This window comes from Mus caroli, unplaced genomic scaffold (genome assembly GCF_978045245.1).
Source record: "Mus caroli unplaced genomic scaffold, Mus_caroli_1 scaffold_3, whole genome shotgun sequence".
In the NCBI taxonomy this organism is placed as follows: domain Eukaryota; kingdom Metazoa; phylum Chordata; class Mammalia; order Rodentia; family Muridae; genus Mus; species Mus caroli.
In genome coordinates, this window is record NW_028227258.1 from 72058982 (window position 1) to 72076654 (window position 17673).

Here is a 17673-nt window from a genome sequence, read left to right on the forward strand (position 1 = left end):
AATATATATATATATTTATTTTATTTTTATTTATTCATGTATGTCTTTGTAAGTCGGTCGTTCTCAATCTGTGGGCCATTGACCTCTATGACAAACTTATCTCCAAAAACAGTTACACCACGATTTATTTTAATTTTTTTTAAAGATCTATTTATTTATTTATTATATGTAAGTACACCGTAGCTGTCTTCAGACACACCAGAAGAGATTCAGTTATCATTACAGATGGTTGTAAGCCACCATGTGGTTGCTGGGATTTGAACTCAGGGCCTTCGGAAGAGCAGTCGGTGCTCTTAACCACTGAGCCATCTCTCCAGCCCTACACCATGATTTATAACAGTAGCAAAATTACAGTTATAAGGTAGCAATGAAAATAATTTTATGGTTGGGGGGTCACCACCACATGAGGATTAAAGGTTTGCAGCATCAGGAAGGCTGAGAATCTCTGGTGTAAGTGTATGCTACTGTGAATGGGGTCTCTCGGAGACCAGCAAGAGTTAAAGCAGTTGTGAGCTGCCTGATGTGGGTGCTGGGAACAGAACTCGGGTCCTCGGAAGAAAGTCATCACTCTTAACTACTCAGCTCTCTCTCCAGCCTCTGCCATTTTTTTTACTTGTAAATCCAAGACTCTGGAGGTAGAGAGGAAAGAGGTGGCCACCATTCTGACATTGCACCTATCAGACCATCCTCCATAGATAGCATGGAGGAGGTCCATGATCCATGTAGCCAGGCAGAAGCCCTGCTTCTCTGATGCAGTGTATCTGAACATGATCAGGTTGCCCTGGCTTGATGGTTGCAATTCACTTACTCCCTCTCTCTGATGGCCTCTGAGGAGAGTGTACGGGAAAGCTCATACACAGGCCAAACATCGGATGAAACCTCTTTCTGAGCAAGTCTTGTGTTTATCCTCAGTGTCCACATGTGGGGACATGAGGTCAGGCACTCTGCCAGCAGCTGGCTTCTGCGAATCCTTGGCCAGACGTGTTGCTGACTCTTGCTGATTTGAAGTTAGATGTTTGGTTTGAAGAGCCACATATGCTTAACCTGAATAGGCCATGTTCCCTAGACTCTGTTTTCTCAGCCAGTGGGACTACTTCCATACAAGGCTCAGTCTATCTATCTATCTATCTATCTATCTATCTATCTATCTATCTATCTATCATCTATCTATCTATCATAGATTCTGTGAGTCTATAAATCTATAATCTGTCTGTTTTGAGAGTCCCAGGCTGGCCTTAAGCTTTTGGTGACTTCCCTGCCTCAGACTCCCAAATGAAGCTTGTAGACATGAATCATTCTACCCACCTCAGTGCTCCCTGAATCTCTCATCTTTGTTTTCCTTAAATCTAGCCTATGTTTTTCTTTTCTTCAGAGAATGAAGAATACATTTGTTAGTTTTTAGTTTTTACTTCCCAACTTGGTCCCTAAAACAAAAAAACATGTGTGCTAGGTGTTTAATGATGGTGGATATATAGGGTCCTGGTTGGAGCAGAGAGAGTCTTGGCCCTTTTCTCCCTGCTCCTAGTAATTCTCAGTGTTGGTCACCACGTATAAAATGGGCCAGTGTGCAGCCGGTCCCGCTGAGACTTCTTGTGCATTTGTGAATGCTGGGTTCCCACTTGAGAACCTGACTTTTATCCCTAGGTGAATTCATAAGGTCACTTGTGTATTTTTCAGTTGCAAAACTGTGGCCGCCATGTTCCAGGTACCATTCTAGACACTGACATAAAACAGGGTGCTTTCATGAAACTCAAGAAGAACGAAGACCAAAGTGTGGTCACTTCGCCCCTTCTTAGAATTGGGAACAAAAAAACCCATGGAAGGAGTTACAGAGACAAAGTTTGGAGGTGAGACGAAAGGATGGACCATCTAGAGACTGCTGCACCCAGGGATCCATCCCATAATCAGCCTCCAAACGCAGACACCATTGCATATGCCAGCAAGATTTTGCTGAAAGGACCCTGATATAGCTGTCTCTTGTGAGGCTATGCCAGTGCCTGGCAAACACAGAAGAGAATGCTCACAGTCAGCTATTGGATGGAACACAGGGCCCTCAGTGGAGGAGCTAGAGAAAGTACCCAAAGAGCTAAAGGGGTCTGCAACCCTATAGGTGGAACAACATTATGAACTAACCAGTACCCCGGAGCTCTTGTCTCTAGCTGCATATGTAGCAGAAGATGGCCTAGTCAGCCATCATTGGGAAGAGAGGCCCCTTGGTCTTGCAAACTTTATATGCCCAGTACAGGGGAACACCAGGGCCAAGAAGTGGGAGTGGGTGGGGGAGGGTATGGGGGACTTTTGGAATAGCATTGGAAATGTAAATGTAGAAAATACCTAATAAAAATGTAAAAAATTAATAAAATTTTAAAAACAAAACAAAACCAGGTTGCTTTTCCTTACGGTGCTGGAGCCCCCCCACCCCCAATTAGAGAAGTGCGATGGCATGGGGGAAGGACAGGGGGGTATCAGGACGGACAGAGTGTAAGGGAGAGGGGGAGGGAGAGGCTCAGGATCTTCCTGGGTGTTGGCAGGAGGCTTCAGAGGCCAGGAAGGCACCCTGGGCCCTGCAGAGCCTCTGGATCTTCAGTCTGTGGGCAGGATCAGGTCCTTAAAGGTTCATCTCTTCCCTTCCCTTCCCTTCCCTTCCCTTCCCTTCCCTTCCCTTCCCTTCCCTTCCCTTCCCTTCCCTTCCCTTCCCTTCCCTTCCCTTCCCTTCCCTTCCTTTTCTTCCTCTCCCCCTCCTCCCCCTCTTCCTTCTCTCTCTCTCTCTCTCTCTTTTGGATTTTTCAAGACAGGGTTTCTCTGTGTAGCTCAGGCTGGCCTGGAACTCAGAGATCCCTTGTCTCTGCTTTCCAAATGCAGGGATATCGCTGGGGCTAACGGCATGCGCCACTACGCCCAGCACTTTTCTTTTCTTTTCTTTTCTTTTCTTTTCTTTTCTTTTCTTTTCTTTTCTTTTCTTTTCTTTTCTTTTCTTTTCTTTCCTTTTCTTTTTTTATGGTAAGGTCTCACAATGTAGCTCTGACTGATCCAAACTTGCTATGTAGACCAAGTTGACCTCAGCCTTGAACTCTCAAAGATCTGTTCACCTCTGTCTCCCAAATGGGAGGCATTAAAGGCGAGCACCACCTCACCTGTCTCTTTACAGGGTTTTCTATCAAGGGAGCTCGGTTGCTGGATCATGGCGTGAGAGGACGCACTGTAGGAGACAGTTCTGTGGTCTGGGAGGTTTCTGGAGGCCAAGACAGATGTGGTGTAGGCTGGACCGTGGGAGGACTCTACAGTCACTGTGTCACTGTGAAGGCCTTTGACTTCTCCAAATCATCCGCAAAGTCCCATTTTCCAGTTGCCAAGGCTTACTTTGTGTTTTTCTTCCCCAGAGGTGGCAAATGGCACAGTGACAAGCCTGCCAGGGGCCACCGTTACCCTGATTTGCCCCGGGAAGGAAGCAGCAGGCAACGTTACCATTCACTGGGTGTACTCTGGCTCACAAAACAGAGAATGGACTACCACAGGAAACACACTGGTTCTGAGGGACGTGCAGCTCAGCGACACTGGGGACTATTTATGCTCCCTGAATGATCACCTGGTGGGCACTGTGCCCTTGCTGGTGGATGGTGAGTTGTGCTGTCAGTGTCCTTGGAAGTGGCTCCGAGGATAGCTTCAATGTCCTCTGCATTCGAGAAAGATCCTCTGGCTGATCTTTTAACTTTGTCATTTTTGGCTCAAAAGTTTCAGGAAAAGGGACACCGTTCGCCTGTGCATGTGGCCGGCCAGCGGTGGAAGCCATCTGGCAGATTTAATAGCTCTGGACTCCCAGTCAGGCACCTGGGCTTAGCGGCTGCTAACTCCCTCAGATTCTTTTGGCAAAATAAAGTGAACTTTATTACTAAGTTTCCATGTTGCAAAGTGTTACAAAGAGAAAGTACGTGCTGAAAACTGCCTAGCACCCCTGAAACACACATGAGACTCTCAGAGGGTGCATCCCACCAAGGATTGGCAGGGTAAGGGCTCCCTCAGCTCCAGTGGAAGCCCTGCTCTCAGCCACGTTCTTCCTTATGTCCCGTGTGGTCCTTCCAGTGTCCGTTTGTCCAGTGTCAACATCAGGTGAGGACACAGGTGCTCCTTTTGCATCATGGTCTTTTCAACCCTTTAGAGCCTTGGTACTCAGCCTTCCTTACGCTGCGGCCCTTTAACACAGTTCCTCATGTTGTTGTGACCTACAACCATAAAATTATTTTCATTATTACTTCATAACTGTAACTTCGTTACTGTTATGTAAATGTAATGTAAATGTGTTTTTTTGAGAGAAAGGTTTGCCAAAGGGGTCGCGACCCACAGGTTGAGAACCACCGCAGTAGTCAGCCCTTTCTCTCTGTGCCTGGGACTCTAGGGAGTCCTGTCATTTGTGTCTCTGAGCTGAACCAGGTAGTCCCCTCAGCTGCGGGTGGGGGTAATGATGCACAGAGCAGGTCTGCTTGGAGGCCTTGCACCCCCTCAATCTGCTGAGTCTCTTGCAGTTCCCCCAGAGGAGCCCAAGCTCTCCTGCTTCCGGAAGAACCCCCTTGTCAACGCCATCTGTGAGTGGCATCCGAGCAGCACCCCTTCTCCAACCACGAAGGCTGTGCTGTTTGCAAAGAAAATGTAAGTGTCAGGTGGGGCTGTGCACTCGAGTCTAGTTGATGCTTGCTGATGTCCTAGAGCCAAGGGAAGAAGGGTGGAGCCCTCCAGGCAGCTGTTGGATTGAGTGGACAGGGACCTTTTAATTTTTCTAGATTTATTTTATGTGCATGAATGTTTTGCCTGTAGCATGTGTGTGCACCATATGCACGCCTATTGAATCTCATGGAACTAAGGTTAGAGGTGGTTGTGAGCCACCATGGGGGTGCTAGCAGTCGATTCCAGGACCCTCTGTAAGAGCAACAAGTGCCTTTAACTACTGAGACATCTCTTCAGTCCCAGGATCAATGTTTTATCAGTAGAAAGTTTTTCCAAGTCTGTCATATAACATGTTTAAGGCCATGTTTTGATTCTCAGTTATTTCAAAAATTAAAAAAAAAAAAGAAAGAAAGAAAAAGAAAAAATATCCTTAGGAATAAAGGACCTGGGCCCTAGGCTCAATTCAGTTTTCCCAACAGCTACGGGAGATGCGCAACGAGGTTCAGGGAGACCGATTAACTCGCTTGAGGTCATCTAGCTAGGAAGTGGTTCTAAGTGGTTGGGAAGAGAACCCAAGCCCATTTTCCATCAAAGTCCAAAGGTTTTGGGTGTTGTCCTACAGGAAAGGGACAAATGGCTCTGGGGGCTTGGAATGAGGCTGATAGGCTTCTATCAGTACCTTGGCCCTGTGAGCATCATAAAGACAGTATACAGAGAGTGGTCATGGGTTGGGGGAGGTGACTTTTGCCTGTTAGAAGATGGCATGGAGACCTGGGGCCAGGGAGGAAGAAGAAGTATAACGTAGCACGCTAGAGAAATTGTAGTCTCCACCCACAAGCCACGCCTCTTACGCCTAGATATTCCCAATAAAGTTTGAGTGGTCAGAGTGTGGTAGTCCTTCTTATGGGTCCTTCTTATGGGTCCTGGTAGTTACTACCAGTCAAACATGGCCCCAGAATATTAAGTGGAAATTCCCAGAAGTAAACAAAAGCATGATTTAAATTGGGTCATTCTAAGTAACCCCACCCAGGTTGTGAATCAGCTCCAGCTACCTGTGCTGTTCCACAGAACTCCTGATCATCTGCTTGCCGGTATTTGTGTTCATCAAGCCTGGCCCTAGGACAAGATCAGACAGTGATCAAGAGCACAAAACATGAGAGCCAGAGGTTTACCTGGGAGCCTGGCAGTACTGCAGGGCATTGGGAAGGCATGGTGTACTAGGGTAGGCCCTGCTACTCTGAAGTCTCAGGTCTCTCAACAAAGGGTCTTGGAAATACCCCTAGCAGATGGGGGAGAATTTCCACATTACAAAACCAGTGTGGTGACCAGCGCGGTCTGAGCCTGAGGTTCTTATCTGAGTCTGAGGTTGCTCACTTGTTTTCTAGTGGCAGGGAAAGTGGAAGTGGGTGAGATCTCAGGTTTCCGGGTCCACTGGGGTGGTTTCTGACTTCCCTTGGCCATCTTCAGTCTTTGAGTTCTTTTCTATTCTCCCCATCCCTCCTGTTCCTCTTTATGTGTGTGCTTTGCTGATTTGTCAGCATTTCTGCTATATCACCTGAGGGCAGGTCTTTTGTGCCCTGGGACAGGGAAGGGCTTTTCCTATTCATTTCTGTGTGTATCCTTTATAGTTCGAAGGACAAGACCCAGGAAGGGAATAAGACCAGAGGGACCTTCTTCTCCGCCTGTCCCTCATTGGCTGGGCTCTGCCAAAGATCCTATCAGACGGGCACTAATGCCTTTAGCTTGACTATTTTCTAGGGAGAAAATAAACACTTGGGATGAAAAGCGTGCTGAAAGTCACAGACACTAATAGGAGCAGACACTGGCTGAGTTGAAGCCTGAAAGCTAGAATCAGTTCCCAAGCTTCCAATTCTTGAGCCAGACTTCTTTCTCTTGAAAAAGAAACAAAAATTGCTAGAACCTTTGTGCCCTTCTCTGTTGTGTCCCACAGCAACACCACCAACGGGAAGAGTGACTTCCAGATGCCCTGCCAGTATTCTCAGCAGCTGAAAAGCTTCTCCTGCCAGGTGGAGATCCTGGAGGGTGACAAAGTGTACCACATAGTGTCACTGTGCGTTGCAAACAGTGTGGGAAGCAAGTCCAGCCACAATGAAGCTTTTCACAGCTTAAAAATGGGTAAGGGAAGCCGGGCGTGGTGGCGCATGCCTTTAATCCCAGCACTTGGGAGGCAGAGGCAGGCGGATTTCTGAGTTCGAGGCCAGCCTGGTCTACAAAGTGAGTGCCAGGACAGCCAGGGCTACACAGAGAAACCCTGTCTCAAAAAAAAAAAAAAAAAATGGGTAAGGGAGCTCCCCCTGCAGCTGCTTCCTTCACTTCCTGGTCTCTCCCTGGGAGAGGCAGGGAGGATGTGCAGAGGGGCTTGGGAGCTGGGTCTTCTGGGGGCATTGCTGATAAATAGATGAGGAGAGCGGGGTCCTTCCCAAGATGAACACGGTGCTAAGGGGTGATCCTGTGAGTTTTTGCTTAGCAGTTGCAAGGCTCTGAGGTCTGTTTCCACTAAATAAATAAAAATTTAACATTTCTGGGGAGTGGTACATGCCTAACAGTGGGGATGTCTGAGGAGCCTTTGAGGGTCTCCTCTGTACCGTGCTTGCTTCTGCATAGAAGTCCTATTCCCTCTCCACAGTGCAGCCAGATCCACCTGCCAACCTTGTGGTATCAGCCATACCTGGAAGGCCTCGCTGGCTCAAAGTCAGCTGGCAGCACCCTGAGTCCTGGGACCCGAGTTTCTACTTGCTGCAGTTCCAGCTTCGATACCGACCTGTATGGTCAAAGGAGTTCACGGTGTTGCTGGTAATTCATTTCCTTTGTTTGGAGATAATGTTTCACCCTGTCGTAGCCTCTAACTCATGACAATCCATCTTCCTTAGCCTCCTAAGTTCCCAAGTGCTGTAACTAAAGTAGAGAGTCTCCATGCCCAGCTGATCTAGATCGAAGCAGGAAAATGCATGCCCCTAGGACTGAGGGGAAGGAGGAAAGAAGTAAAGTAGGTTCTGCTGGTCCAGCTTTGCCCCTCCCATCCTTCATAGTCTCCAGCGAGCCATTTAACTTGATGAGTGGTGGCTCTGTCTTTATAAAATAAGACTAACAATGCCAGGCCAGACTCCTGACCCGCCTAAGAAGAATGCTGGGTTTTGTCACCTACAGTGACTTCAGAATGCTTGAGAAGGACTCCACCTCAGCCCCTGGGGTGGGTGAGCCTCTGCCAAGCGGAGAGCGGGGTGGTCTAGAGTGCCCTCTCCCTGTAGCATTGCCTCACAGAGGCCACTGGGACTCACCATGTCTCCATCCTCAGCTCCCGGTGGCCCAGTACCAATGTGTCATCCATGATGCCTTGCGAGGAGTGAAGCACGTGGTCCAGGTCCGTGGGAAGGAGGAGCTTGACCTTGGCCAGTGGAGCGAATGGTCCCCAGAGGTCACGGGCACTCCTTGGATAGGTACCTGGGTCTACGTGGAGGGAGGATGGGACAGCTTTCAGCTTGTGAGTCTATCAGCTGTCTTGCACTGTATGGCAAAGCAGGCTAAATCAGTCAGTGCACGCTCTTCAGTTCAGTTCATTGAGAAAGGGCTTCATTCAGCCCAGGCGGCCTTGGAACTTACTTTGTAGTTAACATGACCTTGAATTTCTGGTTTTCCTGCCTCCATCTCCCAAGTACTGGGTCATTCTGTGTGCCACAATACCTAGCTCTATTTGCCCAAGTCTGGTAGCTCCTGTGTGTGTGTGTGTGTGTGTGTGTAAGGTCAAGGTGCTGGCTGCCCATGTGTTTGATGGCAGAGCTCACTGGGTTTCTCCTTACACACTACACGTCAGTAGGGAGCGGGTAAGGGCAGAAGGATGGGAGGAGCTCCAAAGGATTATAGGCATGGTTAATTGACTAAGGCTATTTATCTTCGGAAATCAACCAATAATGCTGTGAGGGACGTAATGAAATCTCTCAAAGCACGAGCACGGTCACCTTTCACAGCTATGACAAAGCTCTGTGTTTGAGGTGATGCAGAACATCACTGCAGAGAAGGGATGACAGACCCGAAGTGCCTACCTCCGGATGTGGAAGCAGAGAGCAGGAGAGTAGACTTTGACAAGGGTGTACCCAGTGACCCGCTTCCTCCAACTAAGCCCCACCTCCCAGTTTCCATCTCCCAGTATATCGAACTATGATTCCAAGTCAGGTGTGGTGGTGCACGCCTTTGATCCCAGCACTTGGGAAGCAGAGGCAGGTGGATCTCTGTGAGTGAGTTTGAGGCCAGCCTGGTCTACATAGGGAGTTCTAAGACAGCTGGACCTACAGAATGAAAAGCAACCATGACAATAATTTCATCAAGAGATTAAGTCACAGCCAGCATCTCCCTCTGTGTAGTTCATTGTGTTAAGATGAAGCCTAGGCGGGACATGACTTTAACCCCAGCACTTGGGAGGTGGATCTCTGTGAGTTTGAGGCCAGGCTGGTCTACACAGAGAGTTCCAGGACAGCTAGAGATACAGAGAAAAAACCTGTCTAGAAAAACAAAAAAGACGAAGCCCACAACATGTGAGTGTTGAGTGTATTTCAATCCAAAACTAACAACACGCTTCTGACAAAACAGAAATTCCAGGGCGACTCAGGGGAGATAATAATGGTAACACCAGTGCCTTCTTCTACACAGTATGGACACACACACACACACACACACACACACACACACACACACACACACGGTTTTTGTTAGAGTCCTAGCCCCAACTGTTTCCTTTGCTGTGCTATGGAACTCAAAATTTTATATATGATAAAGTATTCTACCACTGATCTATATCCTTGGCCTGGTCCAGAAACAGCTTCTTTAAAAGTTTCTTTTGGCTAAGTGTGGTGGTGGCAAAGGCACTCTGTGAGTTCAAGGACAGCCTGATCTACATAGTTAGATCCTTTTTCAAAACAAACAACTACAACAAAAACCCAAGGTTTGTTTGTTTTTTATTGTGGTACAGTGTGCATGGCGTAAAATTTACTTTTAAAACTCTTTTGCAGGAGGTTTTTGAGAAGGGCCTCATTATGTTTTCTGACCTTGAACTCTGTTTTTTACATGGCCTCCTGATTATAGGTGTGAACCACCATGCCTTGTTATTATAACTGTTTTTGTTTGTTTTGTGTTTGGAGGCCAGAGGTCAATCTGCTGTGCTGTTCCCTGTATACTCTACCCATTGGGTTTTGCTATAAGAGTTCCCAGTGGCCTGGTACTTGCTGAGTGGGCTGGGCTGCCGGGGCAGAGAGCTTCTGGGATGCTCCTGGCCCACCTCCCTAACCATCTGCCCCAGTGCTGAGATCACACAGCCAGCCTCCCTCCCATGCCTGTTCTGTTTTTCCTAACACGGCCAGCCCTGTTTTAATCGTTGTTCAGTGGTGTTAAGTACATTCGTCGTGCAGCCCATCACTGTCCACCATCTATCTCCACATCATTTGCATCTTGCAGAACTGGAATCCCTCCACCTTGAACAGTTACTTCCCATCCCCGTCCCTTCCCTAGCTTCTAGGACTTCCATCCTACTTACTGTTTCTGAGTTTGACCAGTCAGTCTATCCTACTTTCGGTTTCTGAGTTTGACCACCTTAAACACTTCGAGTAAGTGGATTGTAAGGAAACCTTTTGTGTCTGACTTATCTCACTTAGCACAGTGCCTTCAAGGTCCATTCAAACTGTTGTATGAGCTAGAATTTCCTTCCTGTTGGAGACTGGGGAGTGTCCCATTGTACACAAACATCATGCTGCATTTCCCCAAATTTGACTGTGGACGCTTGGGCTGCCTCTGCCTTTTAGTGTGTGGCTGATAAGAGACAGGGTGTTACTATTTCTGGCCTAGAATGCACAGTGTAGACCAGGCTGGTCTCAAACTCATAGAGATCCACTTGCCTCTGTTCCCCAAGTGCTGGGATTATAAAGGTTCCACTTTTCCTTCAACTTATCAAAACTGGCATTCTGTCTGTCTGTCTGTCTGTCTGTCTCTCCTCCCCCCTTCCCATGTGTGTGTGTGTATGTGTGTGTGTGTGCATGTGCTTGCATCAGGAGTTGGAAGCCATGCACATAATACAGTCATTTTATACTTCAAGAAAACCTTTATAACTCCCTGTCATAGTCCCTCAGAGGGGACCTTGGGCAGGAGGAGGCACTTGGTCTAGAAGCCCACTGCCTCAGTTTCCCTGCTTTAGGAAACAAATTGACATGGGAAAGTGGGGGAGGGAAGTCCAAGCCCACACCCCCTTGGTAGCTGTGGCCATCTTGCCTGGCTTAACGTCCTCGTTTCTTTGGAGGTCAACTTCAGCTCTGATTCCTTTTACAAGTGAACAGGTTGGGGTGTCTGACAATTTGTCCTCTCCTTTTGGGGCTTCAGCAGGAGGTCACAGTAACTATCGGGACTGGGGATGCTCCAGCAAGCAGAGTCCCCACAGTCTGGACTCCGCCAGCTACAGATGATTTTGATTCTCTCCATAGAACCCTCATGGGGCTTTTGTGGGTTCAAGGGTTCTGGGTTGCAGTCTCTGCTCTGTCCAGCTCTCTCCTTAGTGCACCTCCTCCACTCTCTTCCCCCTGTGCCTTTTCTGCATTCTTCTCAAATCTTCCATTCCCTGTGCCTCCACCTGCAGCTGGCACACAGTGCTTATTTGGTGTCGAATGGACGGTCATGGGTCCAATAGCTGGCTCTGTCCCTTGTTACTATGACTTTGGGGAAGTACCTATCTCAGCCCCAGTTTGGTTATTTGTCACTTAGGAGTACTAACACCTGCCTAAAAAAAACAAAACAAAACAAAAAAAAACCCCAAACTCAGCACCTGCCTCCCAGAGCCTTGAGACTTCAGTGACCTGGAAAGTGGCATTTATAGAGCAGGCTGTGAGCTGGCTGTTACCCAGGACTCTACTCCTCCTGCTTCCAATCTCCCTAGTGCTAGGATTATAGGAGTGTCCCCCAGGCCGGTGCCACCCTGCCCAATTTATACAGTGCTGAGGGTCAAACTGAGCTACACCCTTAGATCCAAAGCCGATATTTTAAAGCTTTTAAAACTGTTCACTGTTGGAGCCAGACAAACTTGGTTTAAGCCACTTTGGGAGCTGAGGGGGTGCTTTCCTGGGGAGAGACAGAAGACTGTCAGGGCTTGCTGTCTGCCAGCCTCCGTCCAGGTTCAGGGAGAGGGAAGTAGGCAGTGATGGAGCAGGGCACTTGGTGTTTTCTGGCATGGGACACATTTGCGTGGGCACACACATAAGTATGCACACACTCACACACATACACGTGGGGGAAATAAACATGCAAAGTTATAGCTTTGCCACTTTCTACTAACTTTGAGAAAGTTACTTTCCCTTTCCTTGCCTCAGTTTCCCCCATCTTCACATGTTTTAAAGATGTATTTGTTTTCAGTATGTGGTGTGCATGTGAGTGTAGGTTTGGGGGTCAGAGGAGACCTTCCAGACCAGGATTCTCTCCTGCCCCAGAAGCTCGGGGTGGTGTTCTGGCTTATGTGAGGCATCTTACTGGCACCCCCACCCCCATATTGATTTATTTGTTTTAAGTTTTATTTGATGTGTATGGGTGTTTTGCCTGCCTGTATGTCAGTATGCCACATGTGCAAGTGCTCTTACCTGCTGAGCCATCCCTCCAGCCCCACTCCCCATCTTTAAAGTGAGGATTCCAGGCAAGTGTGATGGTTCACATCTGTAATCAAGCACTTGAGAGGCTACAACAGGAGGATTGCTGTGAGTTCCAGATTGGCCTCCACTTCAGAATGAGACCCTGCCTCAAAGATCAAAACAGCAATGACAAAAACACTGGGCATTGTGTCCTGTGCTGGTAATCCCAGCACCTGGGTGACAAAGGTGGGAGAGTTAACCTAAATCTGGGGGCAGCCTGAATTATACAGTGAGTTCCAGGGCAGTTGAGCTAAAATTATGTGAGATTTTGTTTCAAAACCAAACATCAACCAAAAACAACAACAAAAAACAAACAAACAAACAAAAAACAAAACAAATACCCTTTCACCCACACAGAACTTGTGGGGAGCCTGGCATGGTGTTTTACACTTGTAATCCCAGTATTTAAGAAAATTGAATTTACTGGGTAGTGGTGTCACACACCTTTAATTCCAGCACTCAGGAGACAGAGTCAGATGGATTCTGTGATTTCAAGGCCAGTCTGGTCTATAGAGGACATCCAGGGTACACAGAGAAACCCTTTCTCACCCCCTCTCCCAACAAATAGAAAATTTAAAAAAATAAAAAATAAAATTGAATTCAAGGTCAAAGGTCAGGCTGGTCTACATAGTAAGTTCCAAGCCATATAGGCTATGGAGAGGCCTTGTCTTCCAAAGCCAATCCATCCATTCACACATGTACACAGTCCTAGTGGGACTCAATGAGGCTTGTTGCCAGGGTTCTGAGACCTGTAGGGCAATAGAAAGGTTTTTAAGGACTTGAAAAAGGTTCCATGTGATGTTGAACTTGTCTGGGTCTGGGGAACCTCTGGGCCGAATGGCCATCAGTTCTTGGACCTATTTTTCTATTTACTGCTGCTGTCATCTCCTGGTTTTAGCTTTGTTTTTGTTTGTTTATTTGTTTGTTTGTTTGTTTTCGAGACAGGGTTTCTCTATATGGCTGTCCTGGAACTCACTTTGTGGACCAGGCTGGCCTCGAACTCAGAAATCTGCCTGCCTCTGCCTCCCGAGTGCTGGGATTAAAGGCGTGCGCCACCATGCCCGGCTTGGTTTTAGCTTTGAATCTAGCAGCAGCCAACCACATGCTCTATTGTCCTTTATACACCCTTCTGTACACACCCTTCTGTGGGTTGAACTCACATTATGCTAAGTTGGGAGGAGCACAAAGGTAGGAGGTGCTGGATCCTAGCCACAATTAGAAGTTCAGTTCTGGGTTAATTTGCTTTGTGAACTCAGACAAATTACTTCCCCTCTCTGGGCCTTCTTTCAACACCTCCAGGGTTGCTGTGTGCTTGTCTCTCCTTCTGGAGCCCATTGGAAATTCTCTCCCAATCAGTAACAGGTCACCCTGTCCTCTGCCCCTTAGTGATATGTTGTTCTCCAGAGTTGGGGACGCTGAAAGTCTTATACTTGGTGGTATTTTTAACTTCTTAGTGGAAAAAACGCTGAGATTCTGAGTCATTCCATCCCTTGCCTGGTGAGGTTCAGAGCTGGTCCCTCAGGCCCCATTCTGGGCCTGCCCTCAAGTTTGATTTCTGTGGAAGGCAGTTCCCATGAAGGGAGTGGCCTCCGCCACAGCTGTCCCTGACTCCTTTTTATCAGGGTGTCTGGCTGATCCCAGGCACGAGTCACTTCATATATTTTATTGCAAAAAGGCAAACTCAAGGAATTACTGTTCAGAGTGCCCCTATCTTGCAATGTGTACCACCCTGGCCTTTCCCTTTCTCTCTCTATATATACTTTGCAATATATAACATATGATAATATAAACGAGTTTTAGAAACTTTGGATCAAAGCATGTGGTTTTTTTTAAATACGTTATAGTATACATATATCTTCAGAGATTTTCTTTTTTTTTTTTTTTTCGAGACAGGGTTTCTCTGTGTAGCTCTCTGGCTGTCCTGGAACTCACTTTGTAGACCAGGCTGGCCTCGAACTCAGAAATCCGCCTGCCTCTGCCTCCCAAGTGCTGGGATTAAAGGCATGCGCCACCACGCCCGGCCTTCAGAGATTTTCTAAAGTCCATATTTTGAAGTATTTATTTATTATTTTAAAAGATTTATCTCATCTTTTTTCATTGATTTTTTTTTTTCATTTTTATTGTATGTCTCTGGGTGTCCTGCTTACACCTATGGCTGGGTGCCATGTCCATGCAGTGCCTGCAGAGCTGGTCAGATGGACTGAGGAGGCATGGGAGTTGCAGAGGCTTGGGAGCCACCATGTGGGTGCTGAGAATCAAACCTGGGTCTTCTGGAAAAGCAGCCAGTGTTCGGAACCACTTAAAACTTGAAGTTTTACTTTTTTGTTTTTTGTTGTGTTTCTGAGACACCATCTCATTGTAGCCCTGGCTGGCTTGGGATGCTCTAGGAAGACCAGGCTGACTTCTATTTCCCAAGTTCTGGGCTTAAAGGTGTGTTCCCTGAACTTTTATTTTTAGTAGATACAGAATAATCAGGCATAGTTGTGGGAACATGTAATGTTTTGATACACAATTACATCATGCAATGTGAAACAGTTTCTTTTTTTCCAGGCCACTGTGTAATATGGCTTTATCATAATCGACATAGCTAGTCCCCTAGTGTTGGAGAGTTCTGGATTCTTAGCATTCTGCTTTAAAAAAATATTATGGATTTTATTGAAAAAATTTTTTTGAGACAGGATCTCCTCTGTACCAGCCTCAAACTTGAGGCACTCCTCCTCTGGGCTTGCTGAGTGTTAGTGAGGGTTACAGGTGGCACCATTCCCCGTGCACTGGGATGCTCTGGGTTGCTCTAACTGGGTTCCAGGGTCCATGAGTCACTAACCCTTCCTTCTACCAGCAGAGCCCAGGACCACCCCAGCAGGAATCCTCTGGAACCCCACACAGGTGAGCTTGTCCCCAGAAAGGGCCAGGGCATGCACTGCCCCAAGTCTGGTTTCAGTGCCAGCTGGGTCTTCCAGAGATGTGGCCATCAAGTGCCATTTGCCTGGCCCTGGTGGCTATTGTTTCATCCCGAGGTCTTTGGATACCACTGACAGCTAGCTTAGTCTGAGACCAGATTCAATTTATCTTAGCCCTCCCCTGTGGCAGCCTGGTATCATGAAGCATTGGAAAGCGGATTATGGCTGAGGCTGCTTAACAAATTCCCTTACTAATCCAATTTCCCACCTCTCTCCTGAGTGGTCCTTAAATCCCTCAACAAGAAGCTGGAGTCTTTGTTCTCTGCTCCCAAAACACAAAGAAGGAAGCAGGGGTCTGGGCCTCACACACAGGGCAGTGCAGGGCTTGTCCTAGAAGGGATGTCCTCAGGGGGCTGTCCTTGTGGGGCTATCTGGTGTCTTCACAGGCAAAGGCAGATGAGTCCTTACCTCTCTCTCAGGTGGAGTTCCAGGTAGGTCCTAGGGGAACTGACACTAGCTGAGACTGGCCACCCATTCCACTGTGTGGGTGAAATCTCTCAGATCTAGAAGCAGACGGTAAATCCACCTGGACTCAGAAATCTACCCACCCCACAGCTGGCTAGGGCGAAGTGCAGGTGGGGTGCTAGGACCGGCTCTTCCTGGGAGGCTACCACCGTGCCTGGCAACAGACCTCACAGACAGTGGCTGTGTTTACTGAGCACATCCTGTGTGCCTTTGGCAGAGACATGAGTGGAAAGAACCCCACCTGGCACAGGGGAAGTGAGCACACAAATAACACCAGTGACAGACAGGGGGTCAATGAAGGTCGGGCACAGAGAGGCTCAGTCAGGACGCAGAAAGGAGGTGGTGGCTTTGTGGAAGATGTGTAGGAGTCCCTATGAAGGCTGATGATGAGGGTCATCTCTCCTAGGTCTCTGTTGAAGACTATGCCAACCGTGAGGATCAGTACGAAGGTTCTACAGAAGCAACGAGTGTCCTTGGTAAGCATTAGTGTCTTGCTATTCCTCTGGCCTGCAGAAAAGCTCTCACTTGGACACTTAGCAGCTGATCAGAGGCAATGGTCTTCCATTGTTTTATTTAAGTCTTTGCAGTACTGGGGACTAAACCTAGGTCCTCATGCTAGGTGAACCTGCCACGGGTGAGCTACAGCACCAGCTTGCCTGTCATTACTTCATATGCTCACTTGCCGTTGTTTGCCAAGATACGGTGAGGCCCGTGCGAAGAGTGGCACAGATCAGGAAGCTAATGCGGTCAGTCCACACGGTATGGCTGAGTAGACTATGAGCGTCATTGCTGGAGACCGAAACAGAGCATCCGTGGAAGGAAACCTGTTTGCACAGCTGCCCTGGCTCAGCCAAGAGCGAGTGGCCTCTCTTTAGGGACTCGGCAGGAAAGGGGCTCAGGAAAGGTAGACAGAACACTCTGGCCAGGAAGGGAGATCTGTGGGGAGTCCTGCAGGAGGAGGGACATGGCATGTCTGTGGCTTGACTGCCAAGTTGGGAATAGGCCAGAGATGACATCCCAGTGGAGAAATTGCTTCCAAATACTTATTGAAAGCTCCCGAGTCTCCCTGACTCGGTCCCAGTGACCACCACAGAGTCCTAGGAGCCTCCGTCTCTCATGTGCCTTCTGCCTGAAGCCTGGGTAAAGGATAACGGGAAAGCTACTCTGAGCGTGAATGCCCTTTGGCTGGCTGCAGTGGGCATCAGCCCCATATGAGCCCTTGAATGGTGCAGTCTCCCTCAGTCACTGTGGGAGGAGTCGGTGCAGTGCCTCTTCAGAGTTCTGCTGCCATCCAGGGATGCTCTGTTTCTAGTATCTGCTGCCTGACTTTCTTTTCCCTCTTTCCTTCCATTTGTCCTGTCCCCTTCCCCCGTCCCTTCTTTTCTCTATCATTCCCTTCCCCTGCCCACAGCCCCAGTGCAAGAATCCTCGTCCATGTCCCTGCCCACATTCCTGGTAGCTGGAGGAAGCTTGGTGTTTGGGTTGCTTCTCTGTGTCTTCATCATCCTGAGGTGAGAGGGGCCCTGTACTGTATTGTACTGTACTGTACTGGCTCTGGGCTGTACTCTTGCATCTTAGCTTTCATAAGAACCTAAGGAACTTTGCTCATTCATTTCTTCATTCAGCAAATGTAACTTGCTGAGTTCTGGGTCAGGTGCTGCAGGAGGCCAGGGGACAGGATGGGTACTGTGTAGTGAGGAAGCCAGGCCCTGACAAGGAAGTGCTGACATGGGCAGAGCTATAGTAGCACAGCCATGGGGAGGAGGAGGAGGAGGAGGAGAGGGAGGAGGAGGAGGAGAGGGAGGGGGAGGGGAGGAGGAGGAGAGGGAGGGGGAGGGGAGGGGGAGGGGAGGAGGAGGAGAGGGAGGGGGAGGGGAGGGGAGGGGAGGGGAGGGGAGGGGAGGGGAGGGGAGGGG

General features: G+C 48.3%; 1 protein-coding gene across 2 annotated transcripts in view; it reads left to right on the plus strand.

Annotated features, from left to right (window-relative positions):
- The window catches only part of Il6r (interleukin 6 receptor), a 47573-nt gene that overhangs the window by 21947 nt on the left and 7953 nt on the right, over positions 1–17673 (plus strand). Inside the window, exons 2-9 of one of the 2 annotated variants that reach the window (XM_021158566.3) lie at positions 3381–3617; positions 4521–4644; positions 6611–6795; positions 7307–7473; positions 7976–8117; positions 15175–15218; positions 16164–16233; positions 17169–17268. In XM_021158566.3, the coding sequence (XP_021014225.1) occupies positions 3381–3617; positions 4521–4644; positions 6611–6795; positions 7307–7473; positions 7976–8117; positions 15175–15218; positions 16164–16233; positions 17169–17268 (1069 nt within the window). Of the gene's footprint in view, positions 1–3380; positions 3618–4520; positions 4645–6610; positions 6796–7306; positions 7474–7975; positions 8118–15171; positions 15219–16163; positions 16234–17168; positions 17269–17673 lie in introns of both variants that reach the window. The other variant, XM_021158565.3, reaches the window with a different exon arrangement.